At 49.2% G+C, this 17730-nt stretch overlaps 1 protein-coding gene across 6 annotated transcripts in view; it reads left to right on the top strand.

Moving 5' to 3' along the window:
* The window catches only part of Sctr (secretin receptor), a 90677-nt gene that overhangs the window by 38591 nt on the left and 34356 nt on the right, over positions 1–17730 (top strand). For 3 of the 6 annotated variants that reach the window (XM_087198049.1, XM_087198047.1, XM_004836057.3), the window contains exons 3-4: positions 11718–11825; positions 16668–16771. In XM_087198049.1, the coding sequence (XP_087054175.1) occupies positions 11741–11825; positions 16668–16771 (189 nt within the window). In that variant the 5' untranslated portion in view covers positions 11718–11740. Of the gene's footprint in view, positions 1–1180; positions 8051–11714; positions 11851–16667; positions 16772–17730 lie in introns of those variants that run through there. The other 3 variants (XM_087198045.1, XM_087198052.1, XM_087198043.1) reach the window with 3 other exon arrangements.

Genomic DNA, 17730 nt, shown 5'->3' with positions numbered 1-17730 from the left:
TAAGAGTATTGCCTCAATGTACATCCATTTAGCTATAAATGTCTCTAGTTCCTTGTTCTTTACGGCTGAGTGATACTCCATTTTATTAAAAAACCACATTTTTCTTGATCCAGTCTCCAGTTGATGGGCGTTTGGGCTGGTTCCAAGTTTTAGCTATCATGAATTGTGCTGCTATGAACATGGGTGCACATATATCACTGTGGTATAATTCTTTTAATTCTGTGGGGAAGATACCCAGCAGGGAAATAGCTGGGTCAAATGGGACTTCCAGTCCTAGTTCTTTGAGGTATCTCCATACTGATTTCGACAGTGCTTGCACCAGTCTACACTCCCACCAGCAGTGGAGCAGGGTTCCTCTTTCCCCACAGCCCCACCAGCATTTGTTATTGGTTGATTTCATGATAGCAGCCATTCTTTCTGGGGTGAGGTAGAATCTCAGTGTTGTTTTCATTTGCATCTCTCAAATGACCAGTGATGTTGAACATTTTTTCATATGTTTATTTGCTATTTCTACTTTGTCTGAGAAATGTCTGTTCATTTCAGATGCCCATTTTCAGATTGGGTCTTTAAATTTGGGCGGTCTGATTTTTTAAAGATCTTTATAGATTCTAGATAGTAGACCTTTGTCTGAGGGACAGCTGGTGAAAATGTTTTCCCACATTGTGGGTTGTCTCTTCACACTGTTGGTGGTTTCTCTTGCTGTGCAGGAGCTTTTTAGTAAGAAGAGATCCCACTTGTTGATTGTTTGTGCTAGTTCATGGGCACATGGGGTTTTGTTCATAAAATCTTTTCCTACATCAATGTCTTATTATTCAGTTTTGAAATGGAAAAAAAAAGGGGGGTGGGAGGGTAGGTCAATAACAGAATGCTTGCTTATCCTGCTTGAGGCCCTGGGTTCCATCCCCAGCAAGAGAGAGAGGAGGGAGGGAGGGAGGGAGGGAGGGAGAGAGAGAGACAGAGAGACAGAGAGAAACTAATATATGCTACAACATAGATGAACCTTGAAAAACATGGTGCTAAGTCAAATAAGCCAGCTACAAAGATGTATACATCATATGATTCCATTTATATGAAATGTTCAGATTAAGCAAATCTATAAATTGCATTAGTGGTGACAAGGGATGAGGTGAGGGACAACAGGGAGTGGTTGTTTGATGGGTACAGGGTTCCTTTGAGGGACTATGAAAATGTCTTAGGCCTAGAGAGAGGGGATGGTTGTATAATACAGTATTGTGATTGAGCCTAATGATACTGAATTATATGTTTTAAATGGTTAATGGTTAATTTATATTATATGGTTTTACTTCATGTTTTTAAAACCCAGGCTTTTAAATTGGGTGACTGATCTTGAACAAGTTATTTTATGTCTCTAGGCTTCAGTTTCCACATCTATTTTAAGGGATTGGTGTGAAATGAAAGGCACTCATTCAGAAATTATATGTGAAGCACTTAATGGTGTCAGGTGAGAATAGGATAGTGAAAAAGCAGCACATAGACCCTTCTCTCAGCATTGAGGAATGCATTCTGCCCCATGTGGCAGAAGTTCAATGTGTTAGCTCCACCAAATGTTACCATTACCTAAAGGCTAGAGCTGGTGCAACATTCCAGATTCTTCTGTCTTCTGACTTAATGTGTGGCCTCTGTCCTTATGGTGTGGTACAATGGCAGTTGCACCTTCAGGGGGGAAAGACAAGGAGCCAAGCTTCCCTGAAACCCTCTGGGTGGCTTCTGCTTACCCTTCACTTCCTGCCCAAAATTGGACTGCACAGCTACCCCTGGCTGCAGCAGAAGCTGACAATTTAGACTTTCAGCTGTGCACTTGGCCACCTTGAACAACCCAGATTCTGCTAGTGAGGAAGAAGAGGATGGCCAATAGGCAGTCTCTGCCACAGCCATCCCAACTCTGTACCGAGACTTGAATCAATTAATCATAAATCCATGTAAAATAACAACAACATAAGGACAGTGTGCTGCTCTGCTTGCATATAACCAGGGGTATTGAGTGGTTCTGGCCTCCACGAGAGCTTTTCTGAGGAAGTGATGTTCAAGTTGATCCCTGAGCATGCCTGATCATTCCCAGAAACAGAGATGCAGTGGAGCAGCAGGGCCTCAGCACATAGGAGCTCACCAACCACATGGAGGATTTTCATCCTGATTGTTAAGTGATGGAAAGCCATGGAGAGTCTCTGAGGCGAATGGTGGGATTGTCTGTTGTGAAAGATCTCCCTTGCTGCAGCATTGATGGCAGGCTGGAGAAGGTTGCCAGTAGGATCAGAGATGTCTACTGGGATGCTGGTGGCCTGGGCAAGATACACTGATTGCTGTGACTAGATGGGGTGTCTTTGGGTTCCCCAGAAGCAGGTGATGTGTAGAGCTGTGGGAATCAAGACTGGGCAGGGAAGGAAGTTGGTGGACATCGCATTATCACCCTGGGGAATTTGAGTGTCATCCCACTGGGACACTGAGGAGACAGGTGAAGCACACATTGGAAACAAAGGTGGTAGAGTAATTGGTCACCAATTCCCCAGAAGTCAGAGGCCAGGAAGCAGCATTCATTCCTGGAATTCCAGGCTGCTGTGCTTGGGAGATGAGTGGGCTCCCATAGCTGGACAAAGCCACCAGACGAGAGGTGCAGAGTCAGCAGTGGACAGCAAGGTTGGCAGGCACAGAAAGGGTTAGGACCAGGGAAATACAGGCTTCTCTGAGGGGCATTGGGGAAGGGAGAGGACAGGGACAGGTAAGAGCCATTTAGGTGGTAACATTGACCAGACTTGTCCATGAGCTGGATCCCAGGTGAAATGTAGAACCCGGGATGCCCCAGATGTTGGCCTTGAGCATCTGGACAAAGAAATGAGGGAACGTGAGGTAAGTAGGGTAGAGGAGTTCAGTTTTGGATGTGCAGAATTGAGACCTGAGCACACAAAACAGGGCTGGGAGTGAAGATGTGATTGCTTCCAGAGTGACCAGCTTGTCACAAATTAGCTGAGGCCATTTAGCCATGATCTCCCTTGGAGGGACAATCTTCAGGCCCTGCCCTGGGCAGAGAGAGGGGAGCCCTGGTCCTCCTCAGTCCTCCTGTAGGGAACATTGAGCTGGATCTGCCTGCCCTGACTTGGCCTCAGACTGGGTGGCCTGGTTGGCTAGGGCCCGTTCTCATGTCGGTTTTGTCACAATGCAGGGCAGACTCACTCCTGTAAAGCAAGAGCAGGTGGTTTTCACACCACTCTGGCCAGGTTGCTGGGATCTAGGCAGGGGCTTGGCTAGGTAGGGAGCATATGCCCTACAGGGTCTCAGCACTGCTGCACCCTGCTGGCAGTCTTGTGTAAGAGGCTTCACTCTTCTGCTCCTCAGCTTGCTGTTTCTAAGAGGGAGCAATAACCTATTGACCTCCTGATGCTGTTGTGGGAAAGCAGGCATCTTACAGGAAGGAGCTGCTCTTGTGGCCTCTCTCCAGCTCCTTATGCATCCAGACTGACCTCTGCCATGGCTGGCTGGCATCCACTGCCCACCTGCATGCTCAGCCCTGCATGTGGACGGCACCTTTCCTGTGGGCCACTTGCCTAGCCACATTCTCAAAGCCCTGGCTGCCAAACCAAGGAGGATTCCATGCAGGTGGGTGACAGGGTGGTGGGCTGGCTTTGCCCTTTGTCAAGGGGCTGCTGCTTGGATCTGTTTTGCCTATTGGCCTCTGTAGTTTTCAGGAAGCAAAAGAGGTCTGGTGCTTTGAAACATCGTTTTAAAGCCCTGATGACAGAAGAGGTGGGAGGATGCTGTGTGCTGAAAAGATCTTCAGGCCTGCTGGCCACATGGCTGACAAAGTAAGGCATGGGGATCCATCAGGGATGGTAGAACAGATGTGGTGGCAGAGTGGAAAAGCCCCTAAAAGGCAGAGATCAGAGCAATGAGAAGGGACAGAGTAGTTGGAGGTGTTTACATCAGAACCTCATGGGGGGGCCTGTGACCTCTGAGTATCATGGGAGACCCTGGAGGGGATGACACAGAGGTGCCAAATGCCAGTGCCTCTCACTCAGTCCAGCAGGTCCCCTGGGAGCTCAGCCAAAGTCCTCCATCTGGCCAAGGCTCTGTCCTAGTGCCCGAGCTGGGAGGGGACATGAGACTCTCTGCTGGGGATACAGAGTTAATGGTTAAGCTGCCTAGTTCTCCTGGGGTGGAGGTTAATATTTGAAAGCCAGACAAGTCACAGGAAATGCCACTCACAGAGCTGTTACCAAGCCTGGCATACTTATCACAAATAAAAAATTAACTTTTCAGCTATTCCAGGTTAAGTGGCCAAGGCCTTCCCGACATTTTGTGGGAACGTTTCAGGGTCACCTTAATAGCTACATGGCCTGCTCTGCTGGCATAGTTAGTGCTCTGATTACAAAAAACAGGACTTGCTCCGAGCTTGCTCCTGGAAGGCCTCTGGCTTTCCCTAGGGAAAGAATGTTCCAGAAGGACTGTGTGATGGCAGGAAATATGTAGGCCCTGCAGTCACATAGACCCAGGAATGTGTCCTGCTCTGTCACTTTGGTGCTGTGTGACCCCCTCACAAGACTCCAGGTAGCCTCACCTGTGAGTAAGTACATGCCAGGCCCCTACTGCCCAGCCAGGTGCCTACGCCCCAGAACACAGGTGGGAAGAAATGGGCTCTTATTTATTTGATTGTTTATTAATTTGCTTTTATTTAGGTGAAATTCACATAATATTAAAAACAATTCTGTGGTATTTGGTACATTCATAGTGCTATGCAATCACTACCTCTATCTACTTCCAAAACACGTCCATCACCCTGAAATAAAGCCCAGTACCCATTAAGGACTCTTTGGGCATCCTTCCCTCTCCCAGCTGCTGACAATTACTCATCTGCTCTGTCTCTATGGAGTTGCCAACTTGGACATTTTATAAAGATAAACTCATACAATATGTGACCTTTTGTGTCTGTCTATCTTCTTCAGTGAGCATTCTGTTTTTGAGGTTTGTCTGTGGTGTGTATGAATGAGTACTTTTTATGCAATGGCTTTTAACACAATTTCTCTAAGCTCCTGATGCCCTTTAGCAGCCTCTCTACTTTGTCCAGGGCCATTGCCCATAGCTGCCCACAGCTCACTTGGACTCATCTGTCTCAGCACAACTGATCTTGGCTCATTTTTTGGAAATAACTTAACTTATTTTGTAGATTTCATATAATATCTTAGACAATTTTTTAAATTTTTACTTCTTAAAATAACAATGCAGTAGGGCCGGGGATTTAGCTCAGTGGTTCCGCTGCCTGCCTCGCAAGCACAAGGATATGAATTTGATCCCCAGTACCAAAAAAGAAAAAAAAAAGTACCAAAATAACAATGCGGTAAGTATTGTTATTATAGACAGCTAAGTTAGGTAGAAATATTCTAGGCAGTCAGATAGGGCTGGGCCCTGGAGGGAGTCAGTGCAAAAGATGAAAATACATTGCAACTGTGGCTGCAGGTGCATCTGGTGGAGGCCAGGCCCCAAGATAAAGACAAAATGACCAAGCCTGCATATTTCCCCAAGGAATGAGATAAGTGGTAACACCTGGTCTAATGAAGTCTAGGTAGACATTGGTCACCTCAGTAGATGACAAAGACCTTCGGACCCATCCCTTCCTGAAAAGTTCTTTGTTCTTTGCACGTATACTTGCTACATGACTTGCTTCCCCATTGGATCAATATTACCTAAGTAATTATACTTTTAAATTTATTGGTTGATCATACCATTAACCCACATTGTACCCAAGTGGTTGTGCTTTATAAAACTTCCCCTGTGAAATAGGGTCTTAGGCCACCCATTTGTCACCCCTCCTGCCTCTCACTATTTAAAATCTCTCCTTTCAAAAAATATTTCCTACTCTTTAACCTCTGTTTTACCTTAGAATTCATTCTTTGATTTTGGGGAACAGGAACTTGGTGTATCTGACATCTAATAGGTTGGGAGTTATAATAGTTCCCCTATATCATCTGGAGGCCTGATATCATTTCTATATAACTATTATTATCCCCATGCCACAAATGAGAAACTAAGGCTCAGAGGACCTAGGCTCACACAGAGCTGAAATATGTCTCTCAGTCGAAATCTTTTGACCTAAATCCTGAGCATTCTCTGGTTTGTAATTTCTTCTACTCAAATTCAGCACAAAAGAGCTGTGAGTAACTGATATCCTGATTCTCCCAGGTAGGGCTTTCTATGGAAAAGAAAAAAAGAGAAAGATTGTCAGTGCCAGTTAATCCAATTAATGTGATAAGTAGCACGGAATGAAGGTCTTTAGGGCAGGGGAGGAGGACAAGAGGGTCCCTCAGGAGTGGCGTAGAGTCTGCACAGTCCCCAGGAGAGGAAGGACTTAGCCTCCAATGCTCAGGAGCTGGGTGTGACAGTCCCAGAGCAGAGGAAAGGGCCAATGCTGACAAGCAGAAGCCACAGGAGGACTCGGGGGACCAGTCCAGGAAGAGCTCTGGGTTCCCTGGTGACCTCCATAAGCATGCAAAGTGGGCATCCAGAATGTGGAGGGGGCACGGAGGAACACAGTGCCTGTGCCCTAGAATCCTAATCCAGCATGACCTTGAGGGACCTGGTTGTTCCTGGCTCCCTGTCACTGCAGCCTGTCACATTGCTCCAGAAATAGTCCCAGGTTATCGACAGGCCATCTGAGCTCATTTATAAATAAGCCAAGGGCTGGAAGATGGATGCTCCACTGTGGGTGGACACAGGACATACTCACTGTTGACAGAGAGCTTTTGGTGTGCCAGGTGCCAGGCTGGTGGGGCAGTCTAGAGATCAGGGTTGCCCTTCCTCCTCCTAGCCCTACCCCAACCCAGATCTCCCTCTGAGGCCATCTCTTTGTCCCCATAGGCAGGAAGATGATGGTGGTGAGTGTCTGTCTTGGGCCTGGCCCAGGGTCAGGGCCTTCATAAATCTAAAGGAGACAAACCTAAAAGAGTCTATAGACTCTGTTGGCTGAAAATAGAACATTTTCCATTTTCTATCACTTTGACTCCATTTTCCTAGAGGGACAGAAACTTAAGGCTTGTAATTTTCTGGATCTTTCACCCAGCTTTCTAGGGGTACCAGAGAGTCCCTTAGCATCTCTGTCTCAAGTGTTGTCAGCACTTCTTGTCTCAAGTGTTGTTCCATAGGGATGATGGCTGACCGACCTGTCCCCAGCCAGATGGCCCTTTCATGTGTGGCTGGGGACACAGGCTCTGCAAGGCTGTCTGTAGTCTCATTAGACATGTTCCCATAGCCAGTATCCTCTGGGCTGTCTGTCCTGCCAGCTGGGGGTGGCTGGGCAGCAAGGTCCTTGTGGTTCTTTCTGGTGCCGTTTTCTATTTTCTCCACTGAGATGACACCAGAATGCCTTTCATTCTTCCAGGGACCTTTGGAAACTCCAGCAAAAAAGATGCTAAGAGTCCCTGCCCTATCTGAAAGTTCCAACCAGTATTTTGAGAATGGAGGAAGGATTAAAGGGGAAAAACATGCCAGAAAAATTAAAAAGAACAGAGGTTAATAGATGAAAGAATATTTCATTACATACACACATCATTCATTTCTCACAAAAATCCCGGAGAATGTTATGATGCCCACTTTATAGATGAGAAAACTGAGGCTCACTGAGCAAAGTGGCAAGCCCAACCGTAAGGTAAGCTTGAGTCCAGTGCCGACTCTGTCTCCATCGTGCTACCTGCCTCAACCCAGACCCCACCCTATCCTCACTTGCCATGGGCATCTCCTGCTCCCCTAGATGGTATCTGTGGCCTAGCATTGTTTGCCTTGTTGCCTCCACTTAAACCTCCCATTCTTCCATCCTGTCCTCTACACCAGGAGGTTACAAGGACAGAAGCAACTCTATGCTAATTTTAGCCTGGGCTTTCTAGAGGCAGTGATGGTCTCTCAGCAATCAGGAGCCATATTCCCCAGCAAGTCCCTCATCTCTTTGATACCCCTGCCCGATTCAGGTGGTGATGTTTGCTGCTCTGGATCAAAGCTGTCCCGGACCCCACAGCCACCCCAGTTCTGGACAGAGTGTCTCACATGGGCAGTAAGTGTCCTCCCTACCTCCTGTTCCTGCCCAGCCTGGGGAAGGGGCATCTGGGAGCCGGGTCTGAGATGCTCACTCTGCTCACACCCATGGAGCAATGCAGAGGGTCCCTGCAGGCAGCCAGAAGCCCACAGCCTAGTGTCATTTGTATTATGACATCCTTAATATTTTCCCCTTTAAACCAGTGGATTTTGTAAAAACAGTCCCATCCTAACTAATAGTAGCTGTCAAACACAGATGTGATATGCTACCCTTTACTATTTTTTAAATACATTTTAGATTTTCTAAAATTTGTGTGAATATAAAAATAAAAAATATTTGACCACGTACTCTCCAAACACTCCTGGGGTGTGTTCATCTCACTCTTCTCTAGACTTCTGTGTGCTGACAACCAGGGGCAGCCTGGCAGGTGGGACCTTTCCCAGGTGGGGAGACAGCAAGCCTGGCTGGGATCCCTGCTCTGCTGGTACTAGCTCTGTCACCCTGCACTTGTTCCTGTGCCTCTTGGAGCCCTGGGTTCCTCTTCTCTACCATGGGTGGTGGCCCTACCTGGCACCTGGGCTGCTGTGACATTCAGCTGCAGGATAGCTGTTGTGTGTCCAGTGCAGGTCTGGCATGGCCCTGCCTGGCCAGGTAGCCTTTTCTCTATGTGTGACAGACAAAGGGTGTGGCAGTGAGCCAGATGGCAGTGGGCCCTCTGGCTGGACCCCAGGCACTCCTACCCTCTGCCAGAGCCAGGCTTGGTATCCCTGTGGGCTCTGCCTGACAAGACCCAGCTCAGGAAGGTTCTTAGACATCCTGGCACCTCTGCCTGTCTGTCCAGCTGGGCATGGGTCATCAGTCACATGGACCAGAGCATTTGGCCTGGTAGGCAGAGGCTGCTAAGTGGCACTAAGCACCGGATGGGCAGAGACACTCCCAGCATTCCTATCTGTTTGGCCCCAGGAAGCCACTGCCCCTCACTCTGCTTCATGGCTTCCTCTGTAAGATGGGGTTGAACTCGGTAGCATGGGCACCTCCTATTAGCACAAAAGCAGACTTGGCAGGAAGGGCAGGGGATGACTAGACATGGAATTGGGAGTCACATGGGTACTGAAGCAAAAGCCTATTTACAGGGATGCAGGATGGAACCAGTGAGGGAGCGAGAGATGTGATGCTGGTCCATTTGTCTGCTTCCTTGTCATGAGCTTTGAGTGTCTTCACTAAGCCAGGCTAGTGCAGGTGAGAGGAATCAAGCGGTAGGCAGTCAGGAAGGCTCCCGGTCCTGGAGGAGCTCTGGCTGGTATATGTGGGGCACTGTACCCAGAAACTGCTGACAGGCAGTGACCTCTGCTATCCTCCTCGGAAGGTGGGTCCTTGGCTGCCTGTGTCACTGTTTCCTGGAAGCCAGGAATGGTCTGGGCCCTTAGGTGGGAAGGAGATAGATGCAGGGCCTGAAGACCACAGATGGCAACGTCTCTGGCAAACTCCTAAGATGTGGACCCTTGGGTCTGGCCTCCAAATGAGCAAACTAGAATCTCAGGGTGAGGCCTGGAGATCTCCACAAAGGACATGCTCCCAGCTGATTCTGATATTCTGATGCTCACCAAAGGTCAGAACTTCTGCAGAGAGGCAGGTTGCCAGGGAGACCTCACACAGAAGGGACGGAAGTGTCACAGAGGGTACTGACACTTTGAGCCCAGTTGAATTATTGCCTGAAAATAGAAATGTTGTTCTTTTTAAAGCTGGGAATTTGCCCTCTCAATACTCCAATAACTCTGCATCCCAGAGCTACAAACTGCAGTTTAGAAGACTAGCCAGCCATCCTCCAGTTGCCAGGATGAAAAATAGCAGCCTGATGAAGATAAGATCAGAAGGGGCTGCTGTTCACCACCACCCACAGGGTGCAGGCTGTGCAAATGACCTTTGTGCTCATCTCCTGACAACCTCAGGAGGGGGCATTTTTACCCCAGAGGAGAGAAGGAAATGGCCAGGGCATCAAACTTGGCTACGAGGCTGCCAGGCTTGAGAGTCCTGGCCTTTTCTCAGTGACTTTGGGGGTGGCACAGCTGTACCATGCTCCCCAAAGTGGGTGAGAGTGACTGCTGCTCCCTTCATGGGCATCACTTCAGCCCATTTCCCGTCTTGTCAATACCTGTCCTCAATGGTGGTGGCCTGGGTCACCAGATGCCTGTCACAGAAGGAATTTCCCTGATTTCCCGAGCCCTGGGATCAACTTCAGGAGAATTAGTGGGTGCTTATGTAAAATGATAATGGTTGAAGGATACAATCATAGCACACATGCAAATATAAAATAAATACCTGCCTGACATTTCATTTAATTGGTGAGGAAATCAGTAAGATATTTCTTCTCGTTCATAAGTGAATTCAAAGTACCACACATATAAGGCAGAATGGTAATATGAATTTATAAGTGGATGCAAAATTGGCTGAATACAAGGGAAGAGGAGTGAGACCAATTGTATTCTGAGTGGACTATGATTACTTGTATGTCTGTGAACAAAGCTCTTCTGCATTGCTATCAATTATCTACAAGTTACACAGTGTGAAATTGCTCAGGCAGGACTCCATAGAATCAGAGAATCTAAAAGGCTGTTCTTAGATAATGCCTACTTCTGCATCAAAGATACCCAGGAGTCTTTTTGGTTCATTTCAAAGTCTTTCAGTTACCAGAAATCTGGCTGTGAGCTTCCTAGCAGCCAAAAAATAAAAGGAAATCAGCTTCAAGACTGAGTGTCTGTAAGAACAGATATATACTAATTGTTTGCACCAAGCCCATCTTCTCATTGTGTTGAGACTGAGTACCCCTGCAAGAGGGCACTTCATAAAGTGAACACAGTGAGGTAGAAAGTAACATCCTCAGGCCGGGGATTAGCTCAGTGGCGCCCCACTTGCCTTGAAAATGCAAGGTCCTGAGTTCGATCCCTCATACTGCAAAAAAAAAAAAAAGTAACATCCTCAACAATATTCCTACCATAAGTACAGTGTACAGCAGTGACCATGGGGTAGCTGGTTCTCAAAGGGGGATTCCAGAGCAGCAGCAGGAGCTTCACCTGAGGACTTATTTGAAATGCACATTTTCAGGCCCCACCCCCACCTGCTGAGCAATTCATGCTTTAACAGGACTTCCAGGTAGTGCTGCTGCAAGCTGAAATTCAGGAGTTATGGGACAAGTGTGCTCAACCTCGCTGTCATATTAGGATTACCTGCAAAGCTCTAACCTGATATAACCCCTGGGCCCTGCCCAGACCAATTTCACTGGAATCCATGTGTACAGGATGGGTTATGTGTATGTGTGAAGCTTCCAGCTGGTTGTACTGTGCATTCAGGAGGGAAGCCCATTGTTGTTGACAAGCTGAGGACACCTACTCCAGAGAAATCCACACCTGCACATGGGCTTATTCCAGACACCAGGAGCTCCTTCCTTCCTCTGTGTCTTCAACACCAGGCACTTCCCACAGAGGTGGCAGATCCCAGGCCCCAGAGATGAAAATGTGCACTCATTAGACACCACTGGCTCCTGACCTCTGGGTACCAGTACCTAATGGGAACTTTGGAAGTGTCTAATGACAACTCTGGGTAGGCAAGAGGAATGGGGATGGTGACAGGATGGCGATGGCGCCCATGGCTCACACTGCATCCCAGTCTGGTGCTGTGTTCTCTGCAGGCTGTGCAGGGCTATGGGACAACATGAGCTGCTGGCCCTCCTCCCCCTCAGGACAGACTGTGGAAGTGGAGTGCCCAAGGTTCCTGCGGATGCTCACGAGCCGAAATGGTAACCACTCAGCCCAAGGGGCCTGGTGAGGAGACCCAGAGCCTTGTCTGGGAACAAGCTGTGGGTGAAATGCTGGGAGGGGGTGCTTACTGGGGATTAGTAACCCTGCAAGGGGTGGGGGGAGGCTCAATTCTCCCAAGGAAGTGAGCGGGAGGCAAGGCACTGGGGAAAGTGTTAAAGAAGTTGGGCTTGCTTCTCTCTGACCACCATTTAGGAGTGCCTCTCCTTCCTGCCATGTTTCTATCTCCTTAGCAATCAGGCCCTGGCTCCAGGCCCTGTAGCTGGACCCCACCTGGCAGTGCCAAATGATCTGGCCCTCAAGAATGGTCACTTCTTCCACCCCTTCTGCCAGGCATTTAGATATACATGGGCTCATTAATCAACCAAATCTCTGTACATCACAGATCTTTTTTCTCAGCTCCAATAAATTGCTTGACCCAGTGAAGAGTAATAATAAAAACGAGGACTAAGAGAGGTTTGCCTTAATGTTCTCGGCAACAGGTAGAAACACTGACTCAAACTCAAGTGCTGATTTCAAAGTCAGTGCTGAGTCCCTGGCAGCATAGTCAATGTAAGTCTAGGCTCCCCTGGTCAGGGTGGCCCTGGGAGAAGGCAAGATAGATTCATGGCCTTTTGCCCCTCCCCCTGGCAGAGGTCCTTTGTGATCTCTTGCCTGCCCTGGCCTGGCTCTGCTGCTCCCTTCCTTGCCCACGCAGAGAGGAAACCCATAGTCAAGGAGGCCCTTCATATGAGCAAACCAAAGAATCCCTCACTGCTTTACAGATAAAAAAAAAAAAATTGAGGCTGAGTGACAGTGAGCCTCTCTGGCCATGAGGTGAGTAGCATCCCACTAAACTGCTTTTCCACACGTCCCCTGCAGGTAGGTGCCATCTCTGTATGGCAGTTCTGGCTGAAGGCATGTGGGCAGAGAAGTATTCCTGTCAGGGCTGGCCTTCACCCTCCCTGTATGACCCTCTGGATCCTTTTGCTAGCCAGCCTGGACCTGCACATGGAAGCCACAGAGAAAAGATTCAGGAAGTCGGTGCCACCACATGGATGAGGGAGACAGTGCCTGCTAATCAGAGATGCTATTTTGGATTTATGTGGGCCAACATCATATGGAGGCTTTGAGATCTGAGGGTTTTGTCTGTTCCAGCAGCTAATGCTACCAAATCAGTGAATGGAAGAGTGGGGTTCAATTTTGTGTACCTGGTCCCCCACATTCCTGTATTGCGGGGTGTTGAGTGAGGCTGAGGGACAGTGAGTTACAGCAATTTCTCAAGTCTCTGTGTGTGTGCATGTGTGTTTGTGTGCACAAGAGCATTCATATGCGTATGTGTATGTGAGGCTGTGTGTACTAGAGAGTTACAGTAAGAAAAATCTACACCCCTCTCCCAGGGCCCACAAGCTCTGTGTGTGAGGGGGGCGGATAAATAATACCTATCCTATACTGCTATGCTTGGAAATATGCTAGCCATCATCCTGTGTTCCTTCTCCCATGCTCTCCTTTCCTGTCCTTCTCTTTCCCCCTTGAACTCCTCTTCTTTCCCTATCACACATGCACCTGAAACTTACCAACCCTCTTTACCTCTGGCATGGCCCCTCCATGTCTGTCCAGGGCTATGGAGCTAAGGGCACAGGATGTTATGAGGACATGGTTGACCCGGAGCAGCAGGCTGGACAGGTGCAAGGTCAGGGTCAGACCTCATCTCTGACTCCTGCCCAGTGCTCCATCCATGGGCTTCTCTTCTGCCAGAAAGAACTTGAAGTCCTTCCTTTCCAGCCCCCTTCAAAGCCTCCCCAGAGCCACAGTGTCTTGGCCTTCCCTCCCTCAACCCTCTTAGCCTTCTGCAGAGGGACCAGGCAAACCATGCACCATTGCCACATGGATGACCAAGTGCCAGCCCTGTCACAGGCCTAACTAGTGAACTGATTAAACTCCCACTTGCCTTATTAACCAGAAGCCCACTGTCTCCCTCTTGAGGGTCCCTCTTTTCACCCTTGAATTGGTCCTAACCCACTGGAGGGACCAGATGGTCGGTCCCCTGTTTGTATGCTTGAGAGTGAAAGCTGGGGTCCCTGTGCCTGCCTCTGCTGGTGTTTCATCTATCCACCACACAGTGTCACTGTGGAGCTGCAGGTCCACATAGAGGCCCTGCCTACTTAGCACTGCTGGGCCCAGCTCCTGGGGTGGTGGGAAGGATGGTCTTGTCCTGTTCTTCCCTTACCTCTAAGTGCTGGCTGACCCAAGAGCATGGGTCACAGGACCTGCCCAGTCTTGGCTAGTCATCAAGAGCCTTATGCCCCATAGATCGGCATAAGGGTCTCATAAGACTCCTCCCCTTATGTCCCATCAGGAAGGAAAGTTCCACCCCAGCCCCAATTCCAACCCCGGAGAGGACTGCCCGGTGAAAACAAGGTGGTGTTCTGGACACTTCCTTTGGAACAAAGAAAAATAAATTCTAGACTTCATTCATAAATTCATTCTTTCCAGGGTACCCACGGCAGGGGCCAGGACAGGGTGAGCATCCGTGTGAGGAGAACCTAGGGCCTGCATTCTGCCCCACATAGTTCTCATGCCAGGCCTACAATGCTGCTTCTTGCATGCATTCCTTTGTTCTGGAAAAGGGCACTGGTCTTCCGGAGTTCCGTATTTAAAAGCACATTTCTGGGCAGAGTCAGGTCTGGGCCTTCTGTCATCTCTGAGTTAGTAGAGTCTGGCCTTTTAGCAGTAGTGACTCCTAACCTCATTTGAGTCCTGGAGACTTGAGAATCCCATAAGAGCTTTCGACAGGCTCTTCCCCAAACTGCACATGTGTGTATATACAAACATACTGACTGCTTTTAGGGGCCCCTGGGGTGTTCACTGGCCTGTGTCTGGTTAAGGACCCCTTACTTATTAGAAATTATGTGCAGGAAAGCGGGCAGGGATCCCAGAGAGTACCCAACCCTATCTCTTTTGCAGTCCTGCAGGTGGCTCTGTCTGGCACTGGGTTGGGGGTTGCTCCCTTGGCAGCAGCTCTGGATACCCAGTTTGGGTCACATGCAGATCTCCTGGGAATCCTACTGGGAGCTTGAAGAGAGGCCCCCAAACAAGTAGACAGGCTGCTCAGGGCTGAGAGCACAGAGAGCCACATCTAGGCAGACACTGTTGGATATCCTTTAGCGCTGAGATCAGGGGAGTTTGTGTTCCCATCCAACAACCCCAAATGTGGCCGCCTCACTCCCTTGATTGAACTTCCCAAAACTCCCACCCCTTAATTCCAAGACTTCCTGCCATTCTTAACTTGTTTGGAAAGCCCAGAAGGAGAAGGAACCAGGTGCTGGCATGGGGCCTGCTCACCCTCGCACTGTGGGTGCTCCTTTCTGTGTGGCTCAGAGAACTGATGCACGTAAGAGCACCAGCGACCAAGAGGCAGCACTGGGTTTTGAACTCAGATCAGGCTGTTTCTAGACCTGTGCTCTAGGCATCCTGAAACTTCATTTACTGGGCAGAGTCCAAAGGACACGGTCTCCAGGGTCTAGAAGCCACCCTTGGGACCACAGGGAGAAGGCCAGCAGGTGAAGGGATAGATTCTGGTTGGGAAAATAGATAAGATTAGATCAGAGTACATACATAAATCACTGAGCAGAGTGGCTGGCTCTGGAAAAGCCAGCTGTGTTCTCCAGCTCTGTGGAACCCACTTGATCCTGACCCTTCTGAGTGATGACCTGGCCGGTGGGGTCCATGGAAGAGGAGCATGCCAGGCACACTGGGGTTAAGGTGACCCTGGGCTGGGCTCCTGTGCACAAGATTTGATGATCAGTGCCCTCACTCTGTGATGCCCTCACCAACCAGCCAAGGAACCAGGCCTTGGTCCTCCTTGGGATCACAGGGCACAGATGGCAGCTGGGTCACTCAGTGCAAGGAGGGTAACTCCTCCCAGGGACACCAGGCCTTCCCTCCTGGCCAACAGTTCCTGCCCCAGTCTTTGGGCTCTGGCTTTGAAAGCTCTGACCACTGGTAGGAGTGTAGCTCAGGGGTAGTGCATGTGCTTAGCAGCATGAAGCCCTGGATTTGATCCCCAGAAGCCCCCCAGCACACACACAGCTGCAGTGGGAAACGCGTTTCCTCTCTATCAGAAGAGCTCAGCACAGACCCTTAGTCCCATTTATTTGCCTTCCTGTCTAGCCAGCCAGCCAGTATGGATGTCCAAGGACTCTGGGCTCCCATACAGGAGGCAGGAAACCACTGCCCATCTAAGGAGAGGGGGTAACCTGCAGCTTTGTGCCAGGGGTGTAGGGCACCCAGAACTCCAGTTGTCTCAACAAGGGGCCTCAGTATTGTGGCTAGTGGACTAATAACGCTGTCCCTCCTGTGAGGGGCAGCTGCCTGCAAGGGTCTATCTCAGTAGCATTCTTATGGTTCCCTAGTGGCTAGGTGAGCATGGTGTGGAGGTAGATATAAAACAGAACTTCCTTTCCCCAGCAAGATTTGTAAGAGCAAGAGCCTGAGAAGAATTTATTGTAAAAGTGGCCAGGTCCTTGCGAACCACCACAGATGTTCTGGGGACCCACCTGTCACGTGGCCACAGGACATAAGTTCTGGCAAAGCACAGGGGAAGAGTAAGAAAGGAGATTGATATTTAGTGCATGGTAGGAGTATGGGACTTGGGGCTTCAGGTTTCCAATCTCCCTTCTTCATTTATTAGGGTGCAATCTTGGGCAAGTTAGTTAACCACTGCGTCCTCAGTTTCCCTAGCCATAAAATAGTGGTAATACTTACTTGTTACTGTGGATTTTATTATACAAATATAGTACCTGGTCCCTACTACTCACCTGCAGTATGCTTGGCACCCACAGGTTCCCTGTTCCGAAACTGCACGCAGGATGGCTGGTCGGAAACCTTCCCCAGGCCTGACCTGGCCTGTGGGATTAATGTGAATGACTCTTCTAATGAGAACCGGGTAAGCCTGTCAAACGACACCCCCTCAATACTGGGATGGAGGCTGCAGGGTGATGGCCTGAGCATGGACGGGGAAACCAGGATGGGCAGGGGTCAAAGACCGGGGGCTGCCCAAATCCCCTACCTCTCCTGCTCACCCAGGTCTATTATCCTGCTTCATTGCCAGGTTTCCTTGCCTGGGGGTGAAGGACCCTGGGCACCGTGAGCTTTGCCATATGCCACCACAGACTGGGGTGCTTTATTCATTAGACCGGAGAAGCCATGTGCAGCTAAATGCTCAGAGCCAGGCTGGTGAATGTGCCCTTCGTGGGGCTGGGGAGGACTTAATTGCTCTGTGCCTCAGTTTCTTCATTGAGGAAATGGGATTAATAATAATTCTGACTGCACAAGCTGGTCAAGGGAGCCAAACAACTTAACGCAAGGATGTGCTGAGATGCATAGTCTGTGCTCACCAGGAGCTATGGACTGAACCTCAGAAGCTCCTGTTCAGGGCCACCCTCAGGGATAGGCATGGCTCACTGAGTCACTGAGACAGGACAGCCCTGTCCCTAGAGGCTCACATGGACTTGTGAACCCTTTAGGACTCTCTGTGGAGACAGCACTTCCCTGATAACTCTTTTCCTGACAGATTCTTACACATCCTTCATGACTCTACTTGAGCTCAGCTCCAGACCTTTCTTCCCCTTTCCCAAGGAAAGGCCCCCTCTGGGCTCTGTGCCAGTGTCTGCCTGTGACCTACCATGTTTTCGAAGCCTATGCCATGTGTGTCCACGTCTCTCACTAAAATGTGAGCTCCCTGAGGCTCACATGCATTCACTTAACAAATATTTATTGAGCACCTATTAGAGGTGATATGTCCTGCAGTGACGGACAAGAAAATCCTACTCATTTCCAGTGAATTTTTGTTGTTAGGGTTGTTGTTATGACTGAGGCCCTGGGTTTGATCCTCAGCAAACCACC

The sequence above is a fragment of the Heterocephalus glaber genome, unplaced genomic scaffold (assembly GCF_053883595.1).
Source record: "Heterocephalus glaber isolate CG9 unplaced genomic scaffold, H.glaber_assembly_v1.0 deba00000347, whole genome shotgun sequence".
Lineage (NCBI taxonomy): Eukaryota > Metazoa > Chordata > Mammalia > Rodentia > Bathyergidae > Heterocephalus > Heterocephalus glaber.
This window is presented reverse-complemented; position numbering and strand designations above follow the sequence as displayed.